The following is a 23,271-nucleotide window of genomic DNA, read 5'->3' as shown; positions in this document are numbered from 1 at the left end:
AAAAAAATCCAACCAAAATTTATTTCCACAAAAAAACCCTTTTTTAAACTCAATAAACTGTTAATTCTCTTGTGTTTACCTCCCAAAACGCAATAAAACGCAATCCAAAAGCCACACGAACCTCAGGTGTACCAGTAAAAACTACAACTCTTCCTGTAAAAGAAAAAAACAGCTCCGTGGCGGCAAAACTAAACATTCGCTAAAAATGTGAGTTAGGCAAAAGTAGTAAAAAAAAAAAAAAAAGTTTTTTTTTTTTGTTCTGCATTAGATGCCTGTACCCCAGCGTGTGGCCATTAAACAATACAGCTCATCCCAAAAACAAGCCTCCTACGGCGCGGTCAACGAGTTATGGCAATACAACAAGCGAAAAACAGGCTGGTCACTAAGGGGTTAAACCCCCGGCCCATAGGCGGTGCTGCTGGGAGTTGGGCCCCGACCAGTACAATATTGATAGTCTAAGGATAAGCAGTCAATGGCAAACCCTGTTAGGATAGTTATGTGTCTTTGGCCGCCCATGAAAGTGACCCGGAGGCTGCGGTGACCCGTCACCGATCCTGGAGATGAAAGGGGAAGTCAGACAAATTATCTGGAAGTGGGTCCTTCACCGCGACCTTCGGAATTGGTATAAATGGCCTCTATTAGGGATGAGCAATAAGCGGAGGACAGGTGCGCCTTCAAAGGAGCCCGGCGGCTCTCGGACTCGTACCACATCTCCGTACTTTACCGGATATTCGGGAACCTACAAGCCTGCAACCTCCTTTAACCCGAACACTTCATCAATCTCAATGACCGAGGAATCCATTGAAATCTGATCCGCAGTCGCCAGGATTTGCCTATCCGAGCGTGCGAGTCAATGCAGCGATTACAGATGAGGCCCTGGGAGCGGATGCACAAAATTTCATTAATTAACTCTTGATACGGCAGTTAACCTGAGATGATGTCACATTAAGCTTCGGTATTTGCTCGGTACGGGCCGGCGCTCCGCACTGACCCCGGAAGCCCCAAGGGGGAGGGTGGATATTTTTGAGAAGTTCAGCACTTGTCCAGTGACAGGAGGTGTAATGTAGGATCGGACCACTTGTAGCACGTTAGTATGGGGGCACTTCTGTCTGCATGGGAGCTGTAGACTCAGAACGGTTTCTGGCACTGTTGGCAAAGTTGCTCCCCCCCCCCCCCCCCTGTATCATTGTGTCAAAAATCACAAACAATGGTTACAAAAGTTTGCTGTATTTGGACTAGAAGACTCGCTTTTTAGCAAGAAAAAAACCTTGTTTCATTCGTGCTTCTTATACTCCAGAGTTGTGGGAAGGGGCAACCGTGCCAGACCACCCTGACCACTACTTCTTGTCTGGGCAGAGCGTTCATAGAGCACTTTGCCCAACACAGGAAATGAGAACTACCTCCATAACTTGCTGCGGACTGCCCGGATCTGCCATCTTCCTATAGTGACACTCCTTTTATTACAACGCTCCCTAAACTCCCTGTCACTAAAAGCATCTCCTGGAGTTAGCTGCCCCATTGGATGCCTCCCGCTACCTTTTCCTAGCGAGCCCTTAGTGTACCGTCTGATCCTCTTCCCCGGACTTCTTATCAGCCGGCCAGGCCACCATCCTGCCCCACCGACCAGTAGGGAGGGGGCTTCCTTCTCATTTGTTCGCTGTTGCCATGTAAACTCCATCCCTAGTAACATAAGATGGAACACAGGAAGTAGAGGGTGACTCATGCTGCCCATAGAAGTCTATGGAGGCGGAGGAAGGAGGGAGGCAGTAACTCCCTCACCCAGACATGCTGCTGCAGCAAACTGAGGGTAGAGCGCCTGGTGATAAATGCAGGATGCATGTCATATCCTGGCCCGATATAGTGGTAGTCCGCATCTACATACACCGCACCGGAAACTAAGTGTGAACACCCACTGACGATACAACATCCTTGCAGTGCGAGAGTGAGGGAAAAAGCATGATGATGAAACCATTCTCCTTGGCAATGTTTTCACTGTAACCTCGCATCGCAAAGAAAAATCTGCGCTATCGCCCATTGGTTTTAATGGGGCCGGCGGCAGCAGCGCTGGCCCCTTTGAGAATATAGGGAGTACACAGCTGTGGAAGAGGTCCGCAATGCTATCCCATTACTTTCAATGGGGCCGGCACTGCTGCAGCCCCACTGAAAGCAATGGATGAAGGCCACCACCACGGCAATGATTTTGAAATCTAAACCCTTTCCCAAAAATCATGGCTAGCTGTGAAGAAAAAAAACAAAACTCTCCTAGAAGAGCCGTTCAGCTCTTCTCTCCGGCCCACAGAAGTAGTCTTCTGTGTTCTGGAGCCCAGGGATTGAAAAATACCGCCTCCAGATAGCGCTGCCTCTGATTGGCTGAGCGCTGTGTCCAATCAGAGGAAGCACTCAGCTGTCATTCAATGTTGGCCGGGCGCAAAGTTTCATTTTCATTAGCAATGGTTTCACTGTAACCATTGAAAATCCTTGGGTTCATTATCATGCGTTTTCACTCATTCTCGCATCGCCAGTGGGCGGTCACCCTAAAAGAATTGTCGAAGATGAACATTATTTTTATTTTTTTTTTTACAAATGACTCCATGGCAAAACCTAATGAAGAAGCTGATACTCTCCTCTTCCCGTGTGTCCCCTGCTAGCAGCTCCCTGTGTGGTCCCATAAACAGGCTGCTGCAGCCAATGACTGAGCTCAGTAATGATTGCTAAGCTCTATTACTGGCTGCAGCAGCCTGTTTACTGGATGGCACACTGACTGCAGCCCGAACCCCCCGGTGGGGGACTTGCCTGAAGCGGGGAGGGGTTAGTATCTGCCCCTTATGTTTTGCCATAGGGGACACCTTTTGTTAAAAAAAACCAAAAACTCAGACAACCCCTTTCCCCTTTTGAGGTGTCCACACACATTAGGCAAATGTCAGCCAAACCTCATGGTTTTGTATGTAGCGGCCCACGATCTAATGTGTATGGGGTCTCCCAGCATCATGGTGGAAAGAAAGGTTGGGTTTATCATAGAATCATAGACTGGTAGAGTTGGAAGGCACCTCCAGGGTCATCGGGTCCTCCAGGGTCATCGGGTCCTCCAGGGTCATCGGGTCCGACCCCCTGCTCAGTGCAGGATCACGAAATCATCCCAGACAGATATTTATCCATCCTCTTTGTTGAAATTCATCATGCCTGATCCTGTGTTCTCACAGGAGATAAGCCGCCACTAGAGGAGTCAGCAGCTTACTGCACTCTCCCCTTGAGAGCTCATGGAGCATATATGTGTATTGTAGGTTGGAGGCGGCGGGACAGTTGTTGGCCAAATGCACGTTAATCCGACAGCTATTGAAGGTGTACGGCTGCTCTTCAAATATGGGGTTCACCAACTTGCTCCAATGCATCTAAAACTTAATATGAAGCTGCTTTGCAAATAGGACCATTCTAATCAAGACTGTTTTGTATCCGAAGCTCCCCTGCAGACCCCTGTGTCTCCATGGTAACAGACTACAATCAAACCCTGTACAGTCTGATAGTGAAGTCATATTGTAGATTCCACCTGTCCCCCAATTCTTACTAAATTACCTATGGTATGTGAGCAAAAACTAGAGGCCCAATGGCAATCTGACTGCAGGGCCAGACTACACGGGGTCGAATTGTAGTCTGTTGCCATAGAAACATTGGCTTGCATTAAGGGCGTCGGCACAGAACTACAGAATGATTTTGCAAAGCTGCTTCATTTTAGATGCATCGAACGACCAGAATGCTGAGGCCTTTCGTCTGGTGCGGGGTATGAAGCCGCATGCTGCGCCAATGTGTTGTGTGCGTGAGAACTGGATCCGACTCTAACTATGTATGTTTGCCTTTCACAGGAAGACCGAGGAACCGCTTGGAGCCGATGGACACCATATTTGTGAAGCAAGTCAAGGAGGGCGGCCCAGCGCACGAAGCCAGCTTGTGTACAGGTGATTATAGTGACCCGTGTGATTGTGTAGGACGCTTCTCATCGGAGGTGCCGCGTGTGACGCTTATCCTTCTGTGATCCTAGGGGATAGAATCGTCAAGGTGAACGGGGAGAGCGTCATCGGGAAGACGTATTCTCAAGTCATTGCTTTAATTCAAAACAGGTATGTTATCGTACGATCTGCGCCATTTACAGTACTGGGGCAATCATTGTAATTGTGTTACTGTCCCTCTGTTCCTCCTGGAAATGAATAAAGTGACAACTGGGTGTCACTACTCCACTAAGAGGAACAGTGATACAGAAAAAATTGTCAACCGGTGTCCAGGAGGAAAAACAGAGTTCTAAGGAAACCTTTGGTTTATGGGGAATTGTCTACTAAAACAGAAGTTTCAGGAGGGCTCCTCGGATGGTGTGTATACTTGTATGTGTATATAGGGTCTTGCAAATGTATTCACACCCCTAGATGTTTTGTTTTATTACAACCTGAAAGTATAAGGCTGGGTTCACACGGGGCAGATTTGCCGCAAAATTTTGCTGCGGGGAGTCCGTCTTGTTAGCCAGCCATGTAGATGAGACTTGTCAAAGATCTCGTCCACACGGGACAGACAATCCGTCACGACCAAGCCGGCATTAGCCAGCGTTATGGCGCGGATTCCCCGGCCGCAGCATGTCAATTCTTTTTTTCCCCCGTTGTTGCCTCGCTCCTCTCTATGGGAGAGCCGGCCACAACCGAAAAGCATGCGGCAAAGCCGTTCCAAAACCCGCAGGTTTTGAAGCTGCGCTTATCCTACGGAAATCTCGCTGTTTTCTCTCTATGGCAATACCTTAAGATTTCCGCGGTGAAGCCGTCCCGTAGGAACCCAGCATAGTAGATTTTAAAGGAGTTTCCTGATCCTCAGGATAGGACTGATCAGTGGGCCTCTACTGCTCGGGACCCCCACTGGTCAGCTGCACCCCCACCAATCCGGTATTGATGAGCGATCCTGAAAGAAGTCATAAAATGCCTGTTAATTTGGATTTTATGGAACGGATCTGACAAAATAGTTCAAATTGTTGCAGTAGCTACAATAAGAAATCCAGCGCTCCGCAGTGCAGAAACCCCAGCTAGGTGGTGGCAGAATAAGTGGGGAGCCCCTCACCTGGCTGCGGCGCAGCGCACTGAAAAGCATCCGCAAGCTGCAGCCTTCTGGGACAAGCCGGTCCGTAGGCGATCAGCACAGAGGAGAAAATTGGCGCTACTAGACATGCACACGGGCGCCAGGGTTCGGGGCGGACAAGCTGGCAAAACGTTTATTGGCTACGCCTTTGAGTCTGGTAGGCTGGCCTGAGGAAGCAAACAATCTGTCTTAGAAACGTGTAGCCATTAAAGCATTGGCAAGCTTATCCGCCCCGACCCCTGGCATCCTTGTGGTGTATGGATGTGCCATCCTGGTGGAGGAGGACTGCCTGTACACCCTGATTGGGCTGCCGGTAGCCCCTCATGTACCGGTAGTGACCAGCAACACGCAGAACTAGAGGAGAATCTGTCAGGCGGGAGAGAAGTGTCTCCAGTCCCTTGTGGGGGTCTTGCTGTCTTCTCTCCGGCGCTCCTGTTGGCACTTCCATTTGACCTGTTTAGGCGCAAATGGATTCACGATCACTTCTGCTTCCTGACGGGACACATTGATGTCCCTGATGTGGAAAGGGTATTCCACTTTGCGTTTTTTCATGTTTTTGCCCATCCACTGGTAGAACGGTGGGGGTCTGACTGCTTGGACCCCCACTAATCCAAATAACCGGGGGTCCTGTGTACCTTCTCTTCTGAGTGGCTCCTCCCACCTTCAGTGATGTCATGGAACAAGTCATTGCTCCGTTCATGTAAATAAGGTCTGACGCACACAGTGGAGTGTTGTCCTCTATCTCCAGCAATGCCATTGAGAATGAGTAAAGCTGCACCAGTGAGACCGCTGCTGCAGCATGGAGCGGGGGGGGGGGGGGGGGGGGGTACTCGGGACCCCCATTCTCAGAAACGCTGAAAGTTCTAGTGCAGTGTTTCTCAACTCCAGTCCTCAGGGACCCCCAACAGGTCATGTCTTCAGGATTTCCTCAGTGTTGCACAGGCGATGTAATTATTGTTGGTCCTCAGACATTGCCACAGCTGTTCTTACCATAGGATATCCTGAAGACATGACCTGTTGGTGGTCCCTGAGGACTGGAGTTGGGAAACACTGCTCTAGTGGATGGGTGTAAACGTGAAGAAACATGAAGTACCTGGAGTCCGCCTCTACGTGTCCCCTTACTGTGCGCATGGTGGCCGGGCCCCTGGTGTTGGTGTCGGCTTTCTGTACTAGTACATACCAAGAATGTTTCCAAGGAGGAAAATGTCTTATTTTGCAAATCGGTGATTAAGTCAGCAGAATCCGGAGAATGTTGTCTTTGGGCCGAACGAGCACCTGCGAAATATTCAGTAACATGAGAATTGTGCAGACAACGGTCAATGGAGAGCAACCCTAACAGTGTAAAATATCACTTTTCTGCAGCGATTCCACCCTGGAACTTAGCGTGATGCCAAAAGATGAAGACATCCTCCAGCTGGTGAGTAGCTCGGGGTGCCAAGATGGCGGTGAAAGCCTTGTCTCTCCTTAGGATTGATCATGCGCTCTTCAGACTGTCTTGGAGATTATTGCAAGTTGTCACTCAGCTTTTCCAGACTCCTAACAGCAGGTTAAACTTGCCTCTGTTTGCAGCTGCATGCCCCCCTACCCCCCCTCCTCCACCATATTGGTCGGAAAGTTGGATGACCGGTTATAGTGGTGGCCTCTGATTGTCCTGAACCCCATAGTGTGAGTCCTTTGGCCCAGACTAGGTTAGATGCACAATATGGAGGAGGGGTCCAACAAGCGTCGTCTTGTCACATTGTCACTCCTTACAAGCCTTGGAAATAGAGTTAAAAGGGTTGTCAGAGTATAAAAGTAGCCATACTTGCATCTCCTCTTCTGGGGACAGCGGAGCCGCTCCGGTGAAGATCCTGCTGTCAGGTGACCCCCTGCAGCCAATCCAATGTTCTGGCATCGGCCCAGGAGTTAGGGACAGTGACGCTGTGGCCTCTGATTGGCTGCAGGGGTCACATGACGTCTGGTCTGTGCTCATAGCTGGATCTTCATCGGCGCCTGCTTCTTTTATTACTTTACCATATGCCTGGCCATTTAATTTATTTTTTTAATGCTCGGGCGACCCCTTTAAGGCTGATAGAAGATGAGGAGGAAATGCTCTTCCATAGCATTAAATGGTTTACCGCTAACTCGCATCGACCCTTGGAGACACCAACCTCAGAAGGTATCGCAGTGACCGCTGGAGGTTCACTGCAATATTTGCCACTGCATGGACATAGAATGCTGCTCTGCCTGCCACTGAGCTGAAGGGGGCAGTGTAATCCCTCAATTGAGACTCCAAAGATGACAAATTGGTGGTCTGTCGTACGGTTATGCTAAACCGGAGATCCTATGCGATAATGCTGCATGGTAGACCCGATGGAGCTGCAGTACCAGATACGACCGATGGGCAGTTGTAAAAGTGTGTTCTTTTGAAAACCAGCGTCACATTTACATCTCAGAGAGCTCGCTAACTATGGAGGACCCACCTTAGGATAAGGCGTCAATGGCTGAGTGGTGGGGGGCCTCCGCTCGGGACCCTGGTGGCTGTCTGTACAGAGCAGGAAGCTCCATATGCTCAGCAGCCACCCTGGCTGGTAATGCAGACACGGCTCCCATTAAAGGGGCTCTCCAAGACTTACTGTTCTACCCTCAGAATAGGTCATCGTTGGTTGATTGGCCGGGGTCTTCTGCTAAGGATCCTCGCGGATCAGCTAATTCCTGGCACCGTAGACAAGCCTGGCAGCAGATGGCGCAGTCAACATTGCATTGGCTCAGTTGGGTACTGCAGTCACATCCCCCATTGAATTCAAGCGAGGCTGCACTTGCAATACCAAACTGAGCCACTGTGATACAGACAGCACTATCTGCTGTCCACATTGAGAGCAGGCCCTGGGATCCCGAGCGGTGAACCCCCCCCCCCCCCCCCCCCCCACTGATCTGCTATTGATCCTGATGTATCCGGAGGATAGCTCAACAATCGTGAAAGTCCTGGAGAAAGCCTCTAACTTCAGTCCTAGTCAGTGTAAATGAAGCGCCCTCTATGGGTGGGGGAATGAAAGAAGCACATGGTTAGCATGTGTGTTTCCAATCAGTATAGCAGTTGTATTGTGAGCCCACCCTAGAGCCTGCAGCAGTCCCTTTTACATTTTGCGCCCCCCTATCTGCATGTGTCTCCTGTGGGGATCTGTGCAGTAGTTCTGGAGAAACTTCTATTTTATCAGTGGCTTCACATGCATGGAGGACTACAGGAAGTAGTCCTGGATATTCATGAGCTGCAGGCTCCACCCACCTTTTCCTCTTCTGCATTGTGGAATATCTCAGTGCATGTGAATTTAGGATTTTAAGTAAAACCCGTGGGCCGCGGGCGCAACATGGCCGGTCCATAAATCATCAGATGAGGGACTTACCAGGTTCCCCTTTATCACTAAAGCATTCTAACGCGTTTCGGGGGCGCAGCCCCATCAGACATGGCTGTGAAGTGTGGGAAGTGTTTGCAATGGAGTCTCCTTCACCGTGCGACGACAAACTCTTCTACAAGGACCTCCCGCACTTCACCTCCCTTTCTGCGTGGGGATGCGTCCCCGAAACGCGTTAGTGGGCTGTTTTCAAACAAAGGGGAACGGGTAATTCCATTTGATCGTTTACGCACGAAGTGTTGCGCCTGCGGGCTTTACCACCTCTCGCCACGCTAATATGATTGGTGATGGGCGGGCGGGCAGCGCCTTCCTATCTTTTTGTGTACGAAAAAGAGAAAAAACAAGCAAGTTGCTCCGCCCCTCTTATCGCCCTTAAAGGGGTCGTCTGGGCTGAGAAACTAAAACCAGCTGAGCATTGCATAAAACACCCATACCGTTTGCAGCCATATCTTCGGTGCACCGCTGCGCTCTGCTTCCAGCGGGGAAGGAGACCTACCGGCCAGAACGCGTCTGGAACGAGCTTCAGCGGCGAACGCGACCTCAGAAGTAGGAGGGGTTAGAAGATTTGCAGTTGCAAACGTTTTAAATAACAAACTGCTACATTCATGGTTGCACCTGAGCGACGGCGGCGTTCCTGCCAACCAGGTTGTGTTGTGGGCGGAGCCTGCGTTGACCAATGGTGTGTTTGCAGATCGGTGATGTCCGGATGTCATTGACTGCTTAGTTTGCTTCGGCTTTATATTCCGCCGGGACGAATCCTCGGCAATCCCACGTTGATTGTGTATAATGGCGCGGCGGCAGGTGAAGCCTTCGGAAATGATCTGTTTTGCTTCATGTGAGAAGCGAACTCTCTGGTAGGAGCTGCCTTCACAGCGTGTTCTCCGTCAATCAGAGGACTCGTTGCCATGGATACCCGAACCTCGTCTCCTCGTTCCTTAATTACAGGCTTGTGCTGTATGTTTTGTACATCAACCGATGCAACGAGAATCGCCGGCGGTCGCCTCTGTTTCTGGCGCTACCTGCTAGTTCTGCAGCTGAGCCGCGCCTCCATGTTACCCGCTGTACTTGTAGCGCGAGGCGGTAGATTAACGGATCTCTGCTTAGAATTAACTCCTTGAAATCTCAGCCAAAAGGGTTAAAACAATCAAACAAAAGGTACTCGTCTGTCCAGCGGAAGTCAGGTGACTGCTGCCTGCCAATCAGAGCCGCAGTGTCACTGCCTGTTCTCCCGGCGGGCAGTGGTCACCTGACCTCCACGGTTAGAGACCGGATAGGTAAGTGCCCTTTTTTGTCTTAACCCTTTTGGCTGTGAGTTCCTTCTAACCTGACGACCCCTTAATTATAGTCACATGTTTCATTGTTTCCGTTGTTGGAAAAGGTCCGTTTCAGTCTTTGATGGTCCTGTTCCCTCTCGATCATCTCCTCCCGATCCGTTACACTTGTCGTTCTCCATTCCTGCTCATCCAGATATTTAACTATGAATAGCCCACACAGGGTATTTTTTGAGTGAAAGTGGTGCAGTTGCCCATAGCAACCAGTCCGGTTTTCCTGTAGGGTTTTTTTTGGATGTGGGAAGTGAAGTTGTAACGGGCTTCTGCTTGTCATTTTAGATGGCCGTATGTTGGGTGAAATAAACTTGCCACATAGTGCCAAGATAACAAGTAATATACTGTATCCAAATAACCCCCTCTTAAAGGGGTTGTCCGGGACTGAACTATCGATGACCTGTGGGATCTGTGCCTGCATTACCAACCCGGGCCGCTGTAATGTGTACGAGCCATCCGCTTCCAGCTCCATACACGCGTAACAGAACACTGGGGGTCCCGAGCGACTGACCCCTCTGATGAACTGTTTATGACCTATCCCAAGGACGGGTCATCAATAGTTCAGTCCTGGAGAGATCCATTAAAGAGGCCAGTGCCGGCCTCCGGATAGATGACCCCCTGTGCCGGCCTCCGGATAGATGACCCCCTGTGCCGGCCTCCGGATAGATGACCCCCTGTGCCGGCCTCCGGATAGATGACCCCCTGTTGCCGGCCTCCGGATAGATGACCCCCTGTTGCCGGCCTCCGGATAGATGACCCCCTGTTGCCGGCCTCCGGATAGATGACCCCCTGTTGCCGGCCTCCGGATAGATGACCCCCTGTTGCCGGCCTCCGGATAGATGACCCCCTGTTGCCGGCCTCCGGATAGATGACCCCCTGTTGCCGGCCTCCGGATAGATGACCCCCTGTTGCCGGCCTCCGGATAGATGACCCCCTGTTGCCGGCCTCCGGGTAGATGACCCCCTGTTGCCGGCCTCCGGGTAGATGACCCCCTGTTGCCGGCCTCCGGATAGATGACCCCCTGTTGCCGGCCTCCGGATAGATGACCCCCTGTTGCCGGCCTCCGGATAGATGACCCCCTGTTGCCGGCCTCCGGATAGATGACCCCCTGTTGCCGGCCTCCGGATAGATGACCCCCTGTTGCCGGCCTCCGGATAGATGACCCCCTGTTGCCGGCCTCCGGATAGATGACCCCCTGTTGCCGGCCTCCGGATAGATGACCCCCTGTTGCCGGCCTCCGGATAGATGACCCCCTGTTGCCGGCCTCCGGATAGATGACCCCCTGTTGCCGCCTTCCGGATAGATGACCCCCCTGTTGCCGGCCTCCGGATAGATGACCCCCTGTTGCCGGCCTCCGGATAGATGACCCCCTGTTGCCGGCCTCCGGATAGATGACCCCCTGTTGCCGGCCTCCGGGTAGATGACCCCCTGTTGCCGGCCTCCGGATAGATGACCCCCTGTTGCCGGCCTCCGGATAGATGACCCCCTGTTGCCGGCCTCCGGATAGATGACCCCCTGTTGCCGGCCTCCGGATAGATGACCCCCTGTTGCCGGCCTCCGGATAGATGACCCCCTGTTGCCGGCCTCCGGATAGATGACCCCCTGTTGCCGGCCTCCGGATAGATGACCCCCTGTTGCCGGCCTCCGGATAGATGACCCCCTGTTGCCGGCCTCCGGATAGATGACCCCCTGTTGCCGGCCTCCGGATAGATGACCCCCTGTTGCCGGCCTCCGGATAGATGACCCCCTGTTGCCGGCCTCCGGATAGATGACCCCCTGTTGCCGGCCTCCGGATAGATGACCCCCCCCGGTTGCCGGCCTCCGGATAGATGACCCCCCCCGGTTGCCGGCCTCCGGATAGATGACCCTCCCCCGGTTGCCGGCCTCCGGATAGATGACCCCCCCCCGGTTGCCGGCCTCCGGATAGATGACCCCCCCCCCCCGGTTGCCGGCCTCCGGATAGATGACCCCCCCCCCCCGGTTGCCGGCCTCCGGATAGATGACCCCCCCCGGTTGCCGGCCTCCGGATAGATGACCCCCCCCGGTTGCCGGCCTCCGGATAGATGACCCCCCCCGGTTGCCGGCCTCCGGATAGATGACCCCCCCCCGGTTGCCGGCCTCCGGATAGATGACCCCCCCCCGGTTGCCGGCCTCCGGATAGATGACCCCCCCCCGGTTGCCGGCCTCCGGATAGATGACCCCCCCCGGTTGCCGGCCTCCGGATAGATGACCCCCCCCCGGTTGCCGGCCTCCGGATAGATGACCCCCCCCCGGTTGCCGGCCTCCGGATAGATGACCCCCCCCGGTTGCCGGCCTCCGGATAGATGACCCCCCCCGGTTGCCGGCCTCCGGATAGATGACCCCCCCGGTTGCCGGCCTCCGGATAGATGACCCCCCCGGTTGCCGGCCTCCGGATAGATGACCCCCCCGGTTGCCGGCCTCCGGATAGATGACCCCCCTGTGCCGTAATAAGATGGGCAGTATTACTGTATTCTGCTGGTGCAGGAAGCAGCCAGATGCACCTCCAGGGCCAAATCATTATGTAGTGAGAACGCGGATGGGCTGATAGTGGCGCCTCTGAGCATCAGAGTAGGGAAGACAGTCAAGAAGAGGAAGGAAGATTCATGTAGCTCCTCAAGACACTGCTGCAAGGAGGAAGATCCTCTGCCCAGGGTGATAAGGGGGCGATTGGCCACCAGCTTGTAGGGGAGGCAGTGTTCTGTGTGAGCACACGGGTCACACATGTGTAAGACTGACCATGAAGGAGGCCGCATGACACAACCATATATTCCCTGCATAGTATTACTATTCACCCCCCTGTTAATACCACCGGACACCCTTAAAGGGGTTGTCTTGAGACATTGAAAAAAAAACTGTGGAGGCAGGAAACGTGTTAAAATAATGAGAAGCTGGTACACTTCATTGATCACCCGCCTCTGCCCTGTTCTTTTGGGCCTGGCTGTGTGTGCATGTATATGGGCATACAAGCATGCCACTGCCAAAGCCCAACGGAGTACTGCAGCGGTGGGGAACCTTCTTACCATAGCAGACGATGGGGTCGCCAGTCCATGCTTGCCCTTGAGGTCTACAATTGGGGGACAAGCTAGTTGAGGATTTCTTAACGATCACCCATCAATTGTGCCAGAAGCTCTTTAGCAGCTATCATGCTTGCTGGAGTGCGCAGCAGATCTACTAGTCATGTCTGATGTCACCCGCCGGCCAGACAGTCCCGGTTTATTATTTGATTACTCCTACACACCCTGCATTCCTCCCGCTGATCCTGATCAGTAAGTACTCTGAGAGCAGGTATTCTCGCCAGCACCCGCCCCTTCCCATATTTTTGTCTGAGTTCAGTGAGTTCGTGCGTTGCCGGCCTTTAGGGTAGTTTTGTCATTGTAGTAAGTGATGGTATATTGCCGGGCTCTGCCATCACTGATTAGCAGCGGTTTACCGGTCCCAGCTCCCACTGATGCTTGCAGTGAAGGTGCCCCAGCCAAGCCCTGAGACCATCCTCGGTGTTGCCCTGCGCAGTGCGGGTTCCCAGCCACCTATTGGGCAACACGGAGCTGTCGTGGGTCACATGTTCATGTGTACAAAGGCCAGGACAGCCACAGATTGGCTGTATGGGGTCACATGTTCATGTCCACAAAGGCCAGGACAGCTACTGATTGGCTGTAAGGGGTCACATGTTTATGTCCACATAGGCCAGGACAGCCACTGATTGGCTGTATGGGGTCACATGTTCATGTCCACAAAGGCCAGGACAGCCACTGATTGGCTGTATGGGGTCACATGTTCATGTCCACAAAAACCAGGACAGCCACTGATTGGCTGTAGGGGGTCACATGTTCATGTCCATAAAGGCCAGGACAGCCACTGATTGGCTGTAGGGGGTCACATGTTCATGTCCACAAAGGCCAGGACAGCCACTGATTGGCTATATTAGTCACATGCGCAGTGCAATAATTTTGTACCACCCTGGTTTTCATTGACCTAGACATATGACCACTGCAGACAAAAACCATGGCAGCCATTGATTGGCTGAATTAGTCACATGTCTGAATCAATACAGACCAGGACGGTCAGTGATTGGTTGCAGTAGTCACGTGACTGGGTCAATGGAGAGAAAAGGTATGAAAACCCCCGGGGGCCCCAGGAAGCATCAGAACGAGATCTGTGGGGGGGGATCGATAAGATGAGGTTTTATGACTTTTTTTTACTAATTGAAAACATTCTGAGCTTTTTTAAAAACTAATTTAAGTGGTCGAACGTCTTAAAGGGGTGAGGGTGGGCAACGGAAGAGAAACCGGCAACAAAAAGGACTTTGTGGTCCATCTAATCTGCCCTTATGTTGCCTTTGCTGATGGCATCTATGTAAGTGTCCCTCGTGGGGTGGGGGGCATCAGCGGCGCTCTTGTAGCCCCGCCTCTTATCAGTCGTCATGTGACCCCGCTGTGGTTTATTCTATGTGGGCGCGTGTTACATCTGCACGTTATGTGCTATTAGTTTCCGGAGGATAAACCCCATCATCTCTTCAGCAACTGATGAACCGAAGGATTCTCATAACCAAAGCGCTGATGGCCCGCGGCCGCCAGTAACAGCCGCATGAATAAGGCATGAGCCGCTCGCTTTCTGTCCGGCTACTTAATGCTTTGCAAATTTCTTTTTTTCGGAAATGGTGAAGAAACTTGTAGTGTGATTTATTATTAATCTGCTGGCGGGTTTGTTACACGTTGTTCTAGACGCCGAGCGCTGGGTAATGTTCTCTGTCCAGAACACATTTATGCGTCATTAACCTGTAAATCCCTGCAAGCGCTCTTCATCCAGAGCCTCCTGGTTCATAGGGCAAATGCCGGAGCTCAGCATGAGACTGAGGGTGCGTTCACACGGGTGATGGTCACATGACAGATCTGACCGATTGCGATATGGGCAGGTATTGCGCACAAAAATGGACACATTGCTTTCAATATGTTCGCTATCAGTAGTGCACTCCGCTGACTTCTGCAGGAAACGGACAGCTCTGTTCTTACTGCAGTGGACAAACTTGGTGTTGCCACAGGTTTCCATTCATTTCAATAGGAATTTTGCCTGTAATACAAAGCCTGGCCACTGCAGTGAGACTGGAGCTGTCTGCTTTCTGCAGAAATCTGCTCAATACACAAGTGCATCGGCCCGGTGGACAGCTAATTGGTGGGGATCCCAGGTGACAGACCCCGGCTGATCTACTATTGATGACTTTTCCTGTCTGGTTTTGAAACCTGTTAATAAATGGGTGTATTAAAGTTGTACTCCAATGTTGGCATTAGTACCTGTATCTTGAAAAAATTTGGAAGCGCAGGCAGTACGGCATAACTCTTTCCTTGTAAAGCCCACCGCCTAAAATACCGTACGGCCTCCCTGTCTAACTATAAAGCATGGAAGCACAGACAGCATGTTTCTCTTTCTCTCCTTGTGAATGATATAGACACGTCCTCCCGGTCTCTCCTGGCACGTGGAGGTGCGGATAGTACTGCCTCCCTGTCTCTCCTGGCACGTGGAGGTGCGGATAGTACTGCCCCCGTCTCTCCTGGCACGTGGAGGTGCGGATAGTACTGCCCCCCTGTCTCTCCTGGCACGTGGAGGTGCGGATAGTACTGCCCCCCTGTCTCTCCTGGCACGTGGAGGTGCGGATAGTACTGCCCCCCTGTCTCTCCTGGCACGTGGAGGTGCGGATAGTACTGCCCCTCTGTCTCTCCTGGCACGTGGACGTGCGGATAGTACTGCCCCCCTGTCTCTCCTGGCACGTGGAGGTGCGGATAGTACTGCCCCCCTGTCTCTCCTGGCACGTGGAGGTGCGGATAGTACTGCCTCCCTGTCTCTCCTGGCACGTGGAGGTGCGGATAGTACTGCCCCCCCCCCCCCCCCTGTCTCTCCTGGCAAGTGGAGGTGCGGATAGTACTGCCCCCCTGTCTCTCCTGGCACGTGGAGGTTCGGATAGTACTGCCCCTCCCCCCCCCCCCCCCCCGGTCTCTCCTGGCACGTGGAGGTTCGGATAGTACTGCCCCCCTGTCTCTCCTGGCACGTGGAGGTGCGGATAGTACTGCCCCCGTCTCTCCTGGCACGTGGAGGTGCGGATAGTACTGCCCCCCTGTCTCTCCTGGCACGTGGAGGTGCGGATAGTACTGCCCCCCTGTCTCTCCTGGCACGTGGAGGTGCGGATAGTACTGCCCCTCTGTCTCTCCTGGCACGTGGAGGTGCGGATAGTACTGCCCCCCTGTCTCTCCTGGCACGTGGAGGTGCGGATAGTACTGCCCCCCTGTCTCTCCTGGCACGTGGAGGTGCGGATAGTACTGCCTCCCTGTCTCTCCTGGCACGTGGAGGTGCGGATAGTACTGCCCCCCCCCCCCCCCCCCCTGTCTCTCCTGGCAAGTGGAGGTGCGGATAGTACTGCCCCCCTGTCTCTCCTGGCACGTGGAGGTTCGGATAGTACTGCCCCCCCCCCCCCCCCCCCCCCCGGTCTCTCCTGGCACGTGGAGGTTCGGATAGTACTGCCCCCCTGTCTCTCCTGGCACGTGGAGATTCGGATAGTACTGCCTCCCTGTCTCTCCTGGCACATGGAGATTCGGATAGTACTGCCTCCCTGTCTCTCCTGGCACGTGGAGGTGCGGATAGTACTGCCCCCCCCCCCCCCTCCCCCCTGTCTCTCCTGGCACGTGGAGGTGCGGATAGTACTGCCCCCCCCGTCTCTCTTGGCACATGGAGGTGCGGATAGTACTGCCCCTCCGTCTCTCCAGGCACGTGGAGGTGCGGGTAGTTCTGCGCCCCCGTCCCCCGTCTCTCCTGGCACGTGGAAGTTCGGATAGTACTGCCTCGCTGTCTCTCCAGGCACGTGGAGGTTCGGATAGTACTGCCCCCCTGTCTCTCCTGGCACGTGGAGGTGCGGATAGTTCTGCCCCCCCCCCCCCCCCCCGTCTCTCCTGGCACGTGGAGGTGCGGATAGTTCTGCCCCCCGGTCTCTCCTGGCACGTGGAGGTGCGGATAGTTCTGCCCCCCTGTCTCTCCTGGCATGTGGAGGTGCGGATAGTACTGCCCCCCTGTCTCTCCTGGCACGTGGAGGTTCGGATAGTTCTGCCCCCGGTCTCTCCTGGCACGTGGAGGTGCGGATAGTTCTGCCCCCTGTCTCTCCTGGCACGTGGAGGTGCGGATAGTTCTGCCCCCTGTCTCTCCTGGCACGTGGAGGTGCGGATAGTACTGCCCCCCTGTCTCTCCTGGCACGTGGAGGTTCGGATAGTACTGCCTCCCTGTCTCTCCTGGCACGTGGAGGTGCGGATAGTACTGCCCCCCCCCCCCCCTGTCTCTCCAGGCACGTGGAGGTGCGGATAGTACTGCCCCCCCCCCCCCCCCCCGTCTCTCCTGGCACGTGGAGGTGCGGATAGTACTGCCCCCCTGTCTCTCCTGGCACGTGGAGGTTCGGATAGTACTCCCCCCGGTCTCTCCTGGCACGTGGAGGTGCGGATAGTTCTGCCCCCCTGTCTCTCCTGGCACGTGGAGGTGCGGATAGTTCTGCCCCCCTGTCTCTCCTGGCACGTGGAGGTGCGGATAGTACTGCCCACCTGTCTCTCCTGGCACGTGGAGCTGCGGATAGTACTGCCCCCCTGTCTCTCCTGGCACGTGGAGGTGCGGATAGTACTGCCTCCCTGTCTCTCCTGGCACGTGGAGGTGCGGATAGTACTGTCCCCCTGTCTCTCCTGGCACGTGGAGGTTCGGATAGTACTGCCCCTCCCCCCCCCCCGGTCTCTCCTGGCACGTGGAGGTTCGGATAGTACTGCCTTCCTGTCTCTCCTGGCACGTGGAGATTCGGATAGTACTGCCTCCCTGTCTCTCCTGGCACGTGGAGGTGCGGATAGTACTGCCCCCCCCTCCCCCCTGTCTCTCCTGGCACGTGGAGGTGCGGATAGTACTGCCCCCCCCCCCCCCCCCCCCGTCTCTCTTGGCACATGGAGGTGCGGATAGTAGTGCCCCTCCGTCTCTCCAGGCACGTGGAGGTGCGGGTAGTTCTGCGCCCCCGTCTCTCCTGGCACGTGGAAGTTCGGATAGTACTGCCTCGCTGTCTCTCCAGGCACGTGGAGGTTCGGATAGTACTGCCCCCCCCCCCCCCCCGTCTCTCCTGGCACGTGGAGGTGCGGATAGTTCTGCCCCCCCCCCCCCCCCTTCCGTCTCTCCTGGCACGTGGAGGTGCGGATAGTTCTGCCCCCCGGTCTCTCCTGGCACGTGGAGGTGCGGATAGTTCTGCCCCCCTGTCTCTCCTGGCATGTGGAGGTGCGGATAGTACTGCCCCCCTGTCTCTCCTGGCACGTGGAGGTTCGGATAGTTCTGCCCCCGGTCTCTCCTGGCACGTGGAGGTGCGGATAGTTCTGCCCCCTGTCTCTCCTGGCACGTGGAGGTGCGGATAGTTCTGCCCCCTGTCTCTCCTGGCACGTGGAGGTGCGGATAGTACTGCCCCCCTGTCTCTCCTGGCACGTGGAGGTTCGGATAGTACTGCCTCCCTGTCTCTCCTGGCACGTGGAGGTGCGGATAGTACTGCCCCCCCCCTGTCTCTCCAGGCACGTGGAGGTGCGGATAGTACTGCCCCCCCCCCCCCCCCCCCGTCTCTCCTGGCACGTGGAGGTGCGGATAGTACTGCCCCCCTGTCTCTCCTGGCACGTGGAGGTTCGGATAGTACTCCCCCCGGTCTCTCCTGGCACGTGGAGGTGCGGATAGTTCTGCCCCCCTGTCTCTCCTGGCACGTGGAGGTGCGGATAGTTCTGCCCCCCTGTCTCTCCTGGCACGTGGAGGTGCGGATAGTACTGCCCCCCTGTCTCTCCTGGCACGTGGAGGTTCGGATAGTTCTGCCCCCGGTCTCTCCTGGCACGTGGAGGTGCGGATAGTTCTGCCCCCTGTCTCTCCTGGCACGTGGAGGTGCGGATAGTTCTGCCCCCTGTCTCTCCTGGCACGTGGAGGTGCGGATAGTACTGCCCCCCTGTCTCTCCTGGCACGTGGAGGTGCGGATAGTACTGCCCCCCTGTCTCTCCTGGCACGTGGAGGTTCGGATAGCGCTGCCTCCCTGTCTCTCCTGGCACGTGGAGGTTCGGATAGTACTGCCTCCCTGTCTCTCCTGGCACGTGGAGGTGCGGATAGTACTGCCCCCCCCCCCTGTCTCTCCTGGCACGTGGAGGTGCGGATAGTACTGCCCCCCTGTCTCTCCTGGCACGTGGAGGTTCGGATAGTACTCCCCCCGGTCTCTCCTGGCACGTGGAGGTGCGGATAGTACTGCCCCCCTGTCTCTCCTGGCACGTGGAGGTTCGGATAGTACTGCCCCCCCCCCCCCCCCCCCCCCGGTCTCTCCTGGCACGTGGAGGTTCGGATAGTACTGCCTCCCTGTCTCTCCTGGCACGTGGAGGTTCGGATAGTACTGCCTCCCTGTCTCTCCTGGCACGTGGAGGTGCGGATAGTACTGCCCCCCCCCCTCCCCCCTGTCTCTCCTGGCACGTGGAGGTTCGGATAGTTCTGCCCCCGGTCTCTCCTGGCACGTGGAGGCGCGGATAGTTCTGCCCCCCTGTCTCTCCTGGCACGTGGAGGTGCGGATAGTTCTGCCCCCCTGTCTCTCCTGGCACGTGGAGGTGCGGATAGTTCTGCCCCCCTGTCTCTCCTGGCACGTGGAGGTGCGGATAGTTCTGCCCCCCTGTCTCTCCTGGCACGTGGAGGTGCGGATAGTTCTGCCCCCCTGTCTCTCCTGGCACGTGGAGGTGCGGATAGTTCTGCCCCCCTGTCTCTCCTGGCACGTGGAGGTGCGGATAGTACTCCCCCCGGTCTCTCCTGGCACGTGGAGGTGCGGATAGTTCTGCCCCCCTGTCTCTCCTGGCACGTGGAGGTGCGGATAGTTCTGCCCCCCTGTCTCTCCTGGCACGTGGAGGTGCGGATAGTACTGCCCCCCTGTATCTCCTGGCACGCGGAGGTGCGGATAGTTCTGCCCCCCTGTCTCTCCTGGCACGTGGAGGTGCGGATAGTACTGCCCCCCTGTATCTCCTGGCACGTGGAGGTTCGGATAGTACTGCCTCCCTGTCTCTCTTGGCACGTGGAGGTTCGGATAGTACTGCCTCCCTGTCTCTCCTGGCACGTGGAGGTGCGGATAGTACTGCCCCCCCCCCCCCCCCAGTCTCTCCTGGCACGTGGAGGTGCGGATAGTACTGCCTCCCTGTCTCTCCTGGCACGTGGAGGTGCGGATAGTACTGCCCCTCCCCCCTGTCTCTCCTGGCACGTGGAGGTGTGGATAGTACTGCCCCCCCCCCCCCCTCCCCCCTGTCTCGCCTGGCACGTGGAGGTGCGGATAGTACTGCCCCCCCCCCCCCCCCCCGTCTCTCTTGGCACATGGAGGTGCGGATAGTACTGCCCCTCCGTCTCTCCAGGCACGTGGAGGTGCGGGTAGTTGTGCCCCCCCCCCCCCCCCCCCCCCCCCCCCCGTCTCTCCTGGCACGTGGAGGTTCGGATAGTACTGCCTCGCTGTCTCTCCAGGCACGTGGAGGTTCGGATAGTACTGCCCCCCCCCCCGTCTCTCCTGGCACGTGGAGGTGCGGATAGTTCTCTCCTCCCCCCCCCCCCCCCCCCCTTCCCCGTCTCTCCTGGCACGTGGAGGTGCGGATAGTACTGCCCCCCCCTTCCCCGTCTCTCCTGGCACGTGGAGGTGCGGATAGTACTGCCCCCCCTTCCCCGTCTCTCCTGGCACGTGGAGGTGCGGATAGTACTGCCCCCCCCCCCCCCCCCCCGTCTCTCCTGGCACGTGGAGGTGCGGGTAGTTGTGCCCCCCCCCCCCCCCCCCCGTCTCTCCTGGCACGTGGAGGTGCGGATAGTACTGCCTCCCTGTAGAGGACGGGAGCAGAACCACTGAGGAGTTATGGCTGCTGGACTTGGGCATTGAGTGGGGTCTGGGTGAAAGCACAGTTTTGGAGCAATCAAGCAACATAACTTTGGATAGAAGCCTTTTCTTTGGGCTCCCGTTGGGCACAATGGCGGTTTTTCTTATCAGTAGAGGATTGAGTCGCCATAATCTGCTCTTATAGTCCAATTGTCGGGACGGCGCTGCCCGCTGCAGTGCGGGTGAGAACAGTAGCCTTGTGTTCAGCACAATGGGGCGTATTTATCAAACCGCAGCTCCGCAGTCTCAATTATAATGGCAGAAAATCTGCCTCTGATGGTCGCTGTTTAATGGCTTCATCTGAAGAAAACGGCCTTTAGTTCTCTTTCCATCCTTTGAGGGTCTCCTGGACTGTCCGCCTGCTGGGCACAGTAACCCCGTGTGCTCCCTGTCCACTTGTGGCTGGGGGTTTGTTACAGTGAGCCAGTGTTAAGTACAGAGTCTCATCTGTTACCCTTCCCCTTACCATACCCTACAAGGACCTACAAAGTAACAGCCCGCCCAATATCTTTCGCTAAATGCAGAACTAGTTTGAATTATCGTAGTATTGATGGGATTGGGGGACGTTCCACCATCTGACCGAAACTTGTTATCTCTGAGGGGTTCGGATAAATCAGTGCTGAAGGCGTATTTCACCCGAGTGGGTGATGGCAAATGTCCCTGGGGTCTGACCTGTAGCATCCAACGGTTATAGCTCACCTGTTCTAGCTATTGCCGGGGGTCTCGGTGCTCGTCTGACTCATCAGCTGGTGGCACTCTGTTAGCAGTAGTACGTCACTTGCCCGGGCTGTAATATACATATGGTCCATTAACCTGCTGCAGACTATTACTTGGTTCTGGGACGACCCTTACATGGTGGAAACATTGTATGTTTAGCCCCTTATACTAGGGAAAACTGGTAGTTGAAATAACTCGCTGCTTTCACATGCATGCAAATCGTATAGTTCTCACAAAAAGCATCACACGCCCATAGAAACCTGCATGTTTACCAGCGCGATATCAGTCTAAGATTCTCGATATTGCCCCAGTCTGTGTGAATACAGCCTTATTAGGACAGAGCTGTGATCTGTGAGTATAGTTTAGCTCCAGTGCCCAATCTGAAGTAGTCTGGACACGCCCCTGTCTCAGCATTGGCTCAGGAGACCTCCTCTGCAGCCTGAACCAATGCTGAGAAGGGGGTGTGTCCCAGACTACTTCAGATTGTGCACTAGAGCTAAACTATACTCACAGATCACAGCTCTGTTCTAAAGGGATGAACTAAAAAATAGCCAAGGAGCAAGAAAGGATGAAAAGCAAAAAATCAAATCAGGTGATTATCTCCTGTAGGTACTGACTTAGAGATCAATGTTAAACTCCTTAGCGGATGGTCACTTTAGAGAAAATGAAGCGAATAACGAATACAGGCAATACAAGTCCTTGCATATAATGGAGAGCTGCTGCAGGATGTAAATCACTTCCTATGTGAGGACAGCAGCGTCTCCAGAGTCTACAGAACACACAGCGCACCAGACAGTAATATGCGGCCGCTCATCCCCGTACAGGACGTGTAGTACCGCACCGCACTGTAGAGTGGCGCTACTAGACAGCCAATCGGTGCAGGAGCTTCAGTAATACAGGGTTTACCAATGACAGGCGCGTGCTGATTCGTTGGCTCTTCCGGTAAATAGCCCTTACTGTGATACGTTGTATTTAGGATCTGGTTCCCAGTTAGTGTCCCTGTTGGGACCCATGTATGCGGAGATCTTGTATTCTGAGGCTGCGGGGACTTGAGGGTCACTTGTAGGGATATAGCAGCTTCTGCAGACACGGCTAAAGACTCTTTTGCATGACCCAGCGCACATGCGCAGTACAGGTTTTTTTAATATATATTTTTTTAAACTCCTGCTTTTGCCACGGAATTCACGGCCGCCGTCAATGTCAAATGCAGACCGGTCGTGGGTCGGACGGCTTCCACTGACTTCAATGGGAACCGCAGGAGAATGAAGCATGCTGGGATTTACTTTTTCTCATCCACGCGTGGACGCCGCCATTGGTTTCCGCTCGTGTGCAGTTTTCCATAGCGTGCCATGGAGGGTTATTGCTGCGGAATGTGGAGGCGGGCGCATCATGGGGCCAAAGTCAGTGTTTGGAAGGAAGAGAGAACCATATGGGCTGTTCCAGGGTTTTCCCTCTGACCTTGACTTGGAGGAATGCTGCCTTCCAATAGGTGGCGCTGTAGAGGCATTGTTTAATCTTCCTACTTGCATGGATGGCCTTTGTCTCCTCACACCTTCCAGGCTCTCTCCTTAAGGAGAAACCATGCCTTTTTTTTTTAGTCACCTCTTGGATTTCAGAGCAGTTATAATAAGTAATGGCTACTATTTTTTCTTCCATGGGGGATCGTGAAGTCACGCCGTCTGTATCCTAAAGCTCCGGCCTTAAAGGGTTTGAAAGCGAAAAAAAATACAGAAGCTGCGGAGGTTTTCTGAAACTCGTTGGCTTCTTGCCTCAGGGTTAGACGTTTTTTTTTAAATTTTTT

The 23,271-nt window shown here is 54.7% G+C and overlaps 1 protein-coding gene across 2 annotated transcripts in view; it reads left to right on the top strand.

The window, feature by feature from the left end:
• Positions 1-23,271, top strand: part of ARHGAP21 (Rho GTPase activating protein 21) — a 151,148-nt gene that overhangs the window by 70,217 nt on the left and 57,660 nt on the right. For both annotated transcript variants that reach the window (XM_066585526.1, XM_066585524.1), the window contains exons 4-6: positions 3,858-3,950; positions 4,034-4,112; positions 6,469-6,523. In XM_066585526.1, coding sequence (XP_066441623.1) covers positions 3,858-3,950; positions 4,034-4,112; positions 6,469-6,523 — 227 coding nt within the window. The remainder of the gene's footprint in view (positions 1-3,857; positions 3,951-4,033; positions 4,113-6,468; positions 6,524-23,271) is intronic.

This window comes from Eleutherodactylus coqui, chromosome 12 (assembly GCF_035609145.1).
Source record: "Eleutherodactylus coqui strain aEleCoq1 chromosome 12, aEleCoq1.hap1, whole genome shotgun sequence".
Taxonomy (NCBI): Eukaryota; Metazoa; Chordata; class Amphibia; order Anura; family Eleutherodactylidae; genus Eleutherodactylus; species Eleutherodactylus coqui.
The sequence above is the reverse complement of the archived record's forward strand: the minus strand, read 5'-3'. Positions and strand labels throughout refer to the sequence as shown.